The 10,455-nt window shown below is 41.2% G+C and overlaps 2 protein-coding genes across 3 annotated transcripts in view; both read right to left on the reverse strand.

Annotated features, from left to right (window-relative positions):
• Positions 1–721: 721 nt before the first annotated feature.
• On the reverse strand, positions 722–7,771 carry LOC134177015 (selenoprotein S B-like). The gene is made up of 6 exons (XM_062643715.1): positions 7,631–7,771; positions 6,503–6,631; positions 6,335–6,441; positions 3,909–4,062; positions 1,082–1,141; positions 722–1,016 (listed from the first exon to the last, which is right to left on the reverse strand). Exons 1-6 carry the CDS (start codon positions 7,761–7,763, stop codon positions 997–999), a joined length of 603 nt encoding a protein of 200 aa, XP_062499699.1. The 5' UTR covers positions 7,764–7,771; the 3' UTR covers positions 722–996.
• A 983-nt stretch (positions 7,772–8,754) lies between these two features.
• LOC134176721 (collagen alpha-1(XI) chain-like) overlaps positions 8,755–10,455 on the reverse strand; it is a 5,594-nt gene continuing 3,893 nt past the window's right edge. For both annotated transcript variants that reach the window (XM_062643377.1, XM_062643378.1), the window contains 2 exons: positions 10,257–10,311; positions 8,755–9,325 (listed from right to left, as the gene is read on the reverse strand). In XM_062643377.1, coding sequence (XP_062499361.1) covers positions 8,964–9,325; positions 10,257–10,311 — 417 coding nt within the window. In that variant the 3' untranslated portion in view covers positions 8,755–8,963. The remainder of the gene's footprint in view (positions 9,326–10,256; positions 10,312–10,455) is intronic.

The raw sequence follows: 10,455 nt of genomic DNA on the forward strand, positions 1-10,455 counted from the left end.
CATGCCCGTGCATGATCATGACCAGTCAGGGATTCCAGCTTAGCCACAACCATTTCTGACATTTGAGAAGGCGATCCAAGTAACTATGTTTATAGATTGAAACTTGTTTGCTTACGAGATGAATTGACAATGCGAAGATGCTGCTGGACATCAGTGCACGTGATTATAAACAGCCGCGCAGATATGATTATCAGTGTCACTGGTAGGCCTTTCGAGCTTAGCTGAGTGTACTGTAAGCATTTGGTCACAGAAGGCTGAAGGGCTGGCTGGCCGGGGAGCCTGCATGGTGGGTGACCCCATAGATCCATGCCTGATGACCTACAATGATGGGGCGACCTTGTCAGATAGAACTTCCAACACTTGTGGCAATGTTGCCGAGTAATAAGAGTATCTGTAGTGTGAACTCACAGCGAGGTATAGCAGTCCTATAGCTTTCTGCAGTAGCCTATAGAGACTGTTTACCAAGCAAACATAGACCAAGTAATAGACTGCCTGGTAATACAAGCAAACAACCAGCGGATGTTACTGAGAGACTGCAGAACAGAATGTATAGCCAACGTTTCTCTGGGCAACAACGTGTGTGTGTGTGTGTGTGTGTGTGTGTGTGTGTGTGTGTGTGTGTGTGTGTGTGTGTGTGTGTATTGTTAACGTTATGGATCCAATGTCTTATAAATGCTAATATGCACCATTTCTATCTTGACTTCAAAGACAGGGTACACAATCAGGGTACACAGTCGGTCTCTTTCACACAGAAAAGCTGTGCGATGATATTTCTATTCTAATCAAAAAATGTTCAACCTCCTCCGTCTATCTACAGAAATTCTGGCCACTCGTTATATCCAATCTTATCAAATCGCGTACTCAATGTTCTTGCTATCTAAGTGCTTTTCACAAGAACATGTCATAGATCACGAACAACACATGACATCGATCTGACAAGAGGGAGTCTATAAGTGTGACAAGACATCGATGGATGTCCTGACACGCTCACTAACCTCATCCACCTCCCTGAGAACCTATAAACAAGCGGAAACAAACTGTCATAGTAGTTCTATCAGCAAACGTATTAGTGGTTCACTACCTGAGCCACGTGATGGTCTATATGACGGACGATCACTTGAACCAGTCAACGGATTATATTCTGTAGGAAAATTCAAAAGCGAGTAATGCAACTGAGACTGGCAACATGAAACTACAGGTACGTTAAATACCACAAATAGAGAACAAAATAGTAATATAATTTTGCCTGTCTAACTACCCATCTCATGCCATGATACTCTTCCAGAGTATGTATGTATACTTCATTGTTCGAAATTTTATGACAGACGTAGTCGTCACCTTGGCACTATTTTCAGTCGTCGAGGAGTTTAAAACTTTTACACATAATTCATTAATATCAAATAATGATACTGATTGTTCTGGCATATAAACAAAATTCCAGGACTTCAGAGACTCTATGCATAAAAACAAAATTCATTGTGTCCAACATAACTTGAGTGACTTTAGTTGTCAGGATGGCAACCTTGATGGAATGGTTGTCACATGTACTCAGTTAGTCGTCAAATGGCAACTTGACAACCACTTTTTCAAACACTGATACTTTCACTTCAAGGGGATGGTTACTACAATGACAGTCTCTTTTCAATAAGGTTTGATTTCATTGGAGATTGGGTAGTTACGTGCATACTTCACAACAAGACAATGATGGAGCATGAAATGCTGTATGAAAAGATCGGTAGCACAGACCTCTAATCTGTTTTGTCACTAAAACCAGATCTAACGATAAACTTTAACTGAATTGTGATGCATGATGCTTTAATCAAATCTCAAGAAATGTTTCCTAAGGCCAGACAAACTAAATTTCCTGATGCTCGGATACTTGGACATGAAACCCGGACCGACAGACCGAAATAAAAATATTAATGACCATGTGACATTTTGAGCATGTGCAGTTTCATTGCACTGTGTACAAATGTGAGACTAAAAATGGACACTAAAACAAAAGATGCTGATACCGTGCAGAATGCAGTAACAGTCGCTAACCACATGCACTGTTAACACTTTGGAGTCATTGTTACGTAGTCATAGGATGTATATACCATGGAGTCATTTACAACAAGCATGATATCGTTGCGCATGCGCACATCAAATTTTATTTTAATTTTGGTCAAGTTCAGAACTGGACAGGCGAATCTGAGCATCATTAAGAAATTAATTGGTCTGGCCTAAGTTAGACACACAAGTGACAAGAATATCATATGATGCTGACTGTTGTTTCCCACTTTTATACTCACTAGTGAGCCACACAAGACGCTTGCCTCTCGCTGCACACTCAAATATATCAAGATATTCAGTTGTGTACATAGCATTACATGCGTTCTGTTCCTTGGCTGTTGTTATATATACGGGCGCTGAAGAGCGAGAGCTGCACTGGTATGAGACTAAGTTCATCGGTCCCAGCCTCACAGTCACATGTTTCTATAGGTTCCACTGTTTATTGACCCATGCAATACACAGCTACCGTATAACCGGTTGTTTGTGCGATAGATTTATTTGTATGATTTGTGAAGATTTTTGCCAACTGCACAAATCATCGCCGCAATCGTTACACCCACTCACCACGCCTATTTATAAGTAGCAGGAACGATGCATTCAACTATAGCTCTTTACAGTTTACCTTGAAGTGTGTGTGCTCCTAGCTGTTTGTTGGCACATGTATAAGTGCACCGCACAACTTAAACTCTGCATATGAAAAAACTGGCCAAATGCCCCGGAAAGCACACAAGTTTTGCATCGCACAAATAAGGATAACCGGTTTATGACATCTTGTAAGTAATCATAAAGTTTCAGACTCTCAGTCTATAACATGACACACCATATTTCCACAAACATGCTTAAATAATGCCCCATGGTGACAATATAACGAAATAATAATGCCCCATGCTTGATTAGTGCCCCATTGGGATAGTATTTAAACCCATGCATGTAGATCAATGTGTACGTTTGAGATGAAATGAACACCCAGATAGAACCACTCACTGACGACGAAGAGTCTTCTTGTGCAAGAGACCAGGAATACGACTCAAGTGAAAGTGAAAGTAGCCAGGATGCATACCAGTAAAGGCTGGTTCACAATATTGACGCTGACGCTCAGCTGAGCTTCAACATCAAAGACACCGCAGGTGGCATCCTTTCATGTGTTGATGCTGATGCTGGAATAGGCTTCATTTCTATTCCAGTGTCAACGTCGGTGTCAGAGTCAATATTGTGAACCAGGCTTAAGGCTGTAAGATTAAGTTTAATACGGTAATTTGTTCATGTTATTTGTGTAGTGTGATGGTATGCAAACAAACAATGCAACAGTTTCTGTGCTTGCAAAATAATAATGCCCCATGTTTCAGAACTATGAAGAAATTGTGCCCCATGGGCCACTACTCACGGAAATACGGTACCTACCTCACCATATCACAATACCTGTATAGTGACCAACAAGCATCAGAGGTAATACTGGCATGCTGTTACATCAGCAGAATACTTCATATTGTCAAAACCAATATAAAGATAAAGCACTTTTAGGGACAAAAATCTGTGCCAAAACTAGAGTAAACCTTACTGTCATTGATTCGTATAGTAACCTGTTGACTAATTATATTCTTATACAGAGTTCTTATGTAATAGTTATAGCATGGCCGACATGTCAGTGTGGCATGCATTGAACCATGACCCGAGAGGCTTCTATCCAAGATGCTTGATCACGAGCCACACTTCCTCACATGCACATTCACCCCCTGATTAATTACTGGCGTAAGCTAACCGATACACACTTGATGGTTATGGCCACATGAACAACAACAAATCATCACATCTCTGTGACCTACTTGCTGCTCGTCAGTTCCTTAATACCTTACCACGTCTGAAAAGCCGTGAGTTGGAATTCGGTCTTGGCTTTGGTTTACCCGCGTCTTCTTCAGGCTTTCGTGGTTTCAGTTTTGATCGGTAGCCTCGTCCTTGTTGATGTCTCTCCCAATCACTGATCATCTCATCTCTCTTCTTGGCTTCCAACTACCAGCAAACAATTAATTGCCGAGGACACACTAACTACATGTATTGACGGTATCTAGTATGTTTAAAGCTCAAATTGTGTGTGTGTGTGTGTGTGTGTGTGTGTGTGTGTGTGTGTGTGTGTGTGTGTGTGTGTGTGTGTGTGTGTGTGTGTGTTCACAATACATGGCTACTTCTCTTGTCCGTTCTCAACCAAAATAAGCACTCACACTCGGCACGCAAAGCGGGTTTGCGTAAAAAAATCAATAAAATTGCACAGGGTCCCCTCTCAAGGGGTCGACACCCCGTGTAAAATTCCTCAATGACGCACAAGCTACACATTCCAGTTCATTCAAACACACGCCCACACCAGTCCTGTGTAAACTGTATGTGTCATCGTCCTTCGCAAAGCTTCAAGCAATCGAATAGTCCTTGCCGATTGAACCTACTCTTCTAAAGCTTTTGTTTCTCTCCAAATTCTGATTGAATTTGCACCTAATCCAACTACACGTTTTCTGTACCAAGCAATAGACGGGGAATGTGTCGATTTCTATTGAAAAACTTTAGAGCGCGAAGAGCAATGTTCATTCAGCACATCCGGGACCTCTCAACAAGGTTGTACGTGATGTGTCCACACGCTCACACCGTGTCTCCCGTCAAAACACTACAGTATCTTGCTCTTACGAAGGACGGGGCATGTATCTAGTATCTTTATAAAACGTCTTTGTGAAACACTGAAGTACAACTAAATTTTGAAGCTGTACTGTACACAGCCGACTACAACATGTGCAAACACTGCCGATTGAATTAAGTCTGCGCCTCGTTGATGCATCCATGCAAGTAGATAACATGAACAGCAAGAGATGGGGACAGTGTACAAAATAATATATTACTAAACAAGTACTGTAGATGATACTGATGATAAACAGACACCACAATACAACATACACGTACAAACAGACTGACAGACGAACACAAACAAAAAACAATAAACAAACAACTTCACTATTAGCCATGGCATCGTAAATTATTAACTTTAAGGAAGGACAATGTAGCAATAAAGAATACAACAGTCAGCCATACGCAAACGCCGACCACTTGCTGACCGACTTGTGCACAAAAAACAATTGGATGTTATGCTGGACATATGTAGCTCATTTTCTTTCATACTTAGCAGCCAACACAAAGAACCTAATGTACTTGATAAAGGTATAGCCTCACTGCAGATGAATTTACAAACACACACCACAATCTACGGAAAGATTAACAACAGGGTTTGTTCGTGATGTTTATACAGACAACCTCATTTCATTTGGGTCATCAAAAAGTAGTCATTATAAGAATGTGTGTCGATAGCCTCGATAACGAAATAATGCCAGAGATAACAAGTTGCTTAATAATGCATGTGCACAGTTGTTGAGTGAACAAAGTAATGTCCTCGCAGCTCAAACGTATTGAAAAGTTTGTGGGTGTGTCCACTGTCTCCAAGAAGGTTGCCCTTCATTTTAAAATTTCTGGTGAGAATGCTGACACAAGGACACCCACGCACATGCATGCGTGCACGCACACCACACGCATGCACACAGACACAGACACAGACACAGACACAGACACAGACACAGACACACACACACACACACACACACACACACACACACACACACACACAAACATACACACACACTCACTCACACACACACACACACACACACACACACACACACACACACACACACACACACACACACACACACACACACACACACTTCACTTCACGCTGCATTCCATTCCAATGAGAAACAATGCAGGCCAAGGTCACCATAGGCTATATCGGAGGAGTGGATGTTCTCTGACAGCAGAAACGCTCGTGGTTGTGGAGGCCTTGTTGGCGGAATGTTAGGTGACAGTACTGACATTGACTAGTCAGGGACTGACCATGTTTCTGTCTCTGATGGTTTACAAGGCCAGCAAGATTTACAGCAGTAAATCCACAACCATCAAAGCTGCAGTGCAAAGTAAACTCTGATGTCGTTTGCCTTGCTTCACACACACACACACACACACACACACACACACACACACACACACACACACACACACACACACACACACACACACACACACACACACACACACACACACACACACACACACACACACACACATCCAGGTCACCAACAGACACAGCAACGCCGGATAACAAAAATGCTACTCAACTAGTGACTTAAATGCATGGCAGTAAACACAGTGACTCTAATTACTGTCCAATCAGAGGCTACAGAAAGAAATTCACCTCCTTTTTCTTGACCAACCATTCCTCTGCCTTTTCATCCAACGATTGTTGTAATTTCTCCAGTACCAACATCTTGGCTTGCTGTCGTGATTCCTCTTCCTCTGGATCTACAAGTTGTCATTCTGATTTTGCAACCGACAGTTACATTATCCTACAATGATAACTCACCATAGTTTAGTCTTGCACTCCGTTCCTCTGCCGTCTCTCTGAATTTATCCCACAGATCCCTCAACACATAATCCCATAGAAAATAGAGTATGATACATCCAATCAGAATGTACCAGCCATTCCTCTGAACTAACAATACATACAACATGTGTATAAGTTACTGTGATAAATTATTTATACCATGGTCACGTGACGTGTATAAGTGAGAGTGCAATAATAACCGGAAGTAGAGTAACTTGTTGCACACTTGCTGTCATATACAGTAGGACACCACTTATCCGAAACTCAGTTATCCGATAGCACGGATTACCCAACGATGCATGGCTTGTCTGAACTGCAAGGCTGTGCGCACACTAGGATATACGATTCCTGTGCGTACAGTACTGTATCCGTAATCCACGTGTCGTCAAATTAAGTGTGAAGCTCTAGAAACGGTTCTTCAGTACCTGGAAGAACAACCTGAAGTTTCAGTAAGCACAATGGTCCTACTGAATGGGCTGCTGATGAAAACTACAGCAAGAAGAGCAAAAGCATTGATCCAGACTAAGATTAGTTGTTACTTTAAATCTTGACAGTTCCCATTAGTGTTCTCCCTAGTCAAAGAAGTTGTACTGTATTAGTTGTTACGTGTACAATTATATGTCCAGCTTCTTTAAGTATTCTGCAGTTGTTTTTCAAAATGCGTCAATTATCGGATGTCTTCAGTTATTCGACGTCCTTTTGGTCCCATGCCCGTCCGATGATAAGTGGTGTCCTACTGTACATCAATCATTAGATACGCGCTAGTGACTGGCTGCACGTCACGTGACAATAAGTATCCCACCATCTAACTCTATTACACCATTTAACTATTAAATAAACGCCGTACTCGTTTAAACGCCGCAGCTAGAAGTAATAACAAAAATAAACGCCGCGGCGATTATTCAAAAAATAAATTGAACGTTAAAATTCAGTAAACTGCTAAGGTTAGATTAGTAGGTCCTCAAGCTGCTTAAAATGAATCTAAAAAAACTTTGTGACAGCATTAAATATGAAGAAGACAGCCGCGCTTTTCGCAAAAACGGAAAACGAATGTAAAGAACAACTTGTTAGCGTCTAGGAAAACTCAAAGAAATTGATTTGACTTACCAAACCAGAGTACGTCGAAAAGAAATTCTGGAGTTCTGTTTGCTTCTCTTAGCCTTGCATGCTCTTCATCCCACTGTTCTGGTACCTGTACGTTCTCAAATGCGTTGCCATTTGCGCCGCCTGCGTCGTCCATGTTTTACCTCGGAGTTCCGCTAGTTGCGCGCAAGAAATATTTAGATAAAAATGTATATGAAATTAAAAAGTATTGTTAATAATTAATGTTTTAATTTGTACAATAATTTAATGCTTTAAACATAAGTTTTAGCAATTGGTTTCTAAATAGTAAATAATTACAAATTTTTAGTTGCACTATGTGCACGTGTACAGTACCGGTATTGATTTGTACAGTAACTTTGTTTTTGATTGGCTAATAACTAATAATAAAAACAAACACTAAAACTCGCGTTTCTATTATAACAATAAATTAGAATGCAAATTAGGTAATTACTTTTTCAATTAATTAATTAAGACTTATTAGCATAATCAATAGAAGTGATAATACAAATAGTGTGCTCTACAATCAGATTTATCAGACTCATTTGAGATAGATGAAACGGGCCACTGGTCTGCTTGTCGCCTCGTCCATGCATGGCCAGCGGTCAGATCAAGGCATCTAGATAGTGTTCTGAATGCTAGCGCGCTATGACGACTGGAGGTAGTTTGTACTAATTAATTTGTGATAATGTGACGTTAGTGAAGCTAATTTAACAGTTTGGACCCTTTCTTTCACACACGTGCACATGCAAACACACACACACACACACACACACACACACACACACACACACACACACACACACACACACACACACACTTGACTTTTAATGATATATATTAATAAACTATTGAATTATATATATATATATATATATATATATATATATATATATATATATATATATATATATATATATATATATATATGCTTAGATGTGAGATGTAAACTACGTATATACATGTATTTGATGCAAGAAATCTCACTGCTACACAACGAAACAAAAAATGGAAGAGTGTGTGAAAGGGTGGGGATATATGTATGTGTAGACACACCCAAATTACGACGCCATTTGTTACAAGGTGAGACACTAAAAGTTTGATGATCAATGTACACGGTAGAGCAAATCTGATATCAACAAAACTAGTCAAGGCATCATTCTGTCATATTTCAGTGATTTTTTGTTACAACAACAACCTGCAGGTCAGGCAGGTAGCAAACTTATCCCTACGAGTGATCGTCCAAGACATACAATATCAATAACACAAAAAGACATGCCAGTAGCACGTGTCACGTGTGAAATAGCCGAGCGACTACCGACACAAATGTTGAGTCAGATTAGTTGAGACAAACAGCTCCAAAGAACGTCCGATCTGCATCACCAAACCAAAAGTAGCCATTGCCTTGTGCAATAACGCCTATACTTTCATACTGCGACATCTTCCTCAAGGCACTGACCGAAACCGTCTGGTCACCCACTGTTTGGCCTCTCTGTTTGTAATAAGCATAACCTGCATGCGTCCTTGTATCTTTTGCGTAAATGGACAGTCCACAATAATCATTGTAGTCAGGCTCACAGACGATTTGGGAATAGATGTGGTATATGCCTGCCTTGGGCACGGTCAGGTATCCAGATCTGTAGGTCATTCCATCATTGAGGAATGAACCATTTTTGGCTCTTCCCCATTGAATAACGGTACCTAATGTTGAGAAACAAGAATTAGATATTAAGAGCAGTCTGTTGGCCTTGCATGTGTCCAGATATAGATATTTAGTTCAAAATTTGAGGTTGTATTGGATTGAACGCTTTTGCTTTTGATATATTAATTGTTTGCCGTTCAGATTCTGACCGCGTAAATACCTATGTACCATAATATAAACCTAACAACATACAGTATACAGCACACACACACGTACACTCGTGCACACACACACACACACACACACACACACACACACACACACACACACACACACACACACACACACACACACGGACACGGACACGGACACGGACACGGACACACACACACACACACACACACACACACACACACACACACACACACACACACACACACACACACACACACAATGCAAAATGGCAAATGGAAAAGAAGCCGCATGCCATTGAACGGTCACGCCCCAGGCAGATGGCTGGGGTTCCTGTGCACTAAGCAGGAGCATGGGTCGTGCTTAGCAATCTCCTGGAGCCTGGCAAGGTACTCACAGAAGCACCAACTGCAACACCAACTGTGGTGTGGGCACCCAAAGTCCCACCAGGACCCCAGTGGCTGATAAACTTTGTCACAGTCGGGGCCTTTGCCACCCCAGTCAATAACCAGGTACTCAGCATACAGAAGCAATTGTGTATAAATTTCTTGCCCAAAGAAATTATGCAATAGCTCGCCATCACTGTGACTTGAACCTGCAACCCTGCAAGGTCCCAAATGTAATCACCCCATTAAAGACTCTAACCAGCTGAGCTATCACACACACACACACACACACACACACACACACACACACACACACACACACACACACACACACACACACACACACACACACACACACACACACACACACACACACACGTAATACATATCTCTTATCTAGACATAAACCTACCAATGTTTTTAAGGTATCCTTTTCCATTCGTGGAATGCAGATGTGCTGCTGGTTTCTACATAAAATTAGACACAATACATATACATCTAGCTCTGACCTCCCAGACTCTCTTGTGCTAGACAAGGCTACCAACTCAGGTCAAAGCATGTGTATAGCACGAGAGAGTTTGGATGAAAACAGAACAGGAATAGAAATGTTA

Source organism: Corticium candelabrum, chromosome 3, assembly GCF_963422355.1.
Source record: "Corticium candelabrum chromosome 3, ooCorCand1.1, whole genome shotgun sequence".
In the NCBI taxonomy this organism is placed as follows: Eukaryota; Metazoa; Porifera; class Homoscleromorpha; order Homosclerophorida; family Plakinidae; genus Corticium; species Corticium candelabrum.

Bases quoted from the DNA above. Each gene is read 5' to 3' on its own strand.
- LOC134177015 (XM_062643715.1), bottom strand. From the start codon at position 7,763: ATGGACGACGCAGGCGGCGCAAATGGCAACGCATTTGAGAACGTACAG. The intron at 6,442-6,502 runs GTGAGTTATCAT...GACAACTTGTAG, and splicing joins GAGTGCAAGACTAAACTATG to ATCCAGAGGAAGAGGAATCA. The intron at 1,142-3,908 runs GTAAGGTATTAA...ATTTTCCTACAG, and splicing joins CTCACGGCTTTTCAGACGTG to AATATAATCCGTTGACTGGT.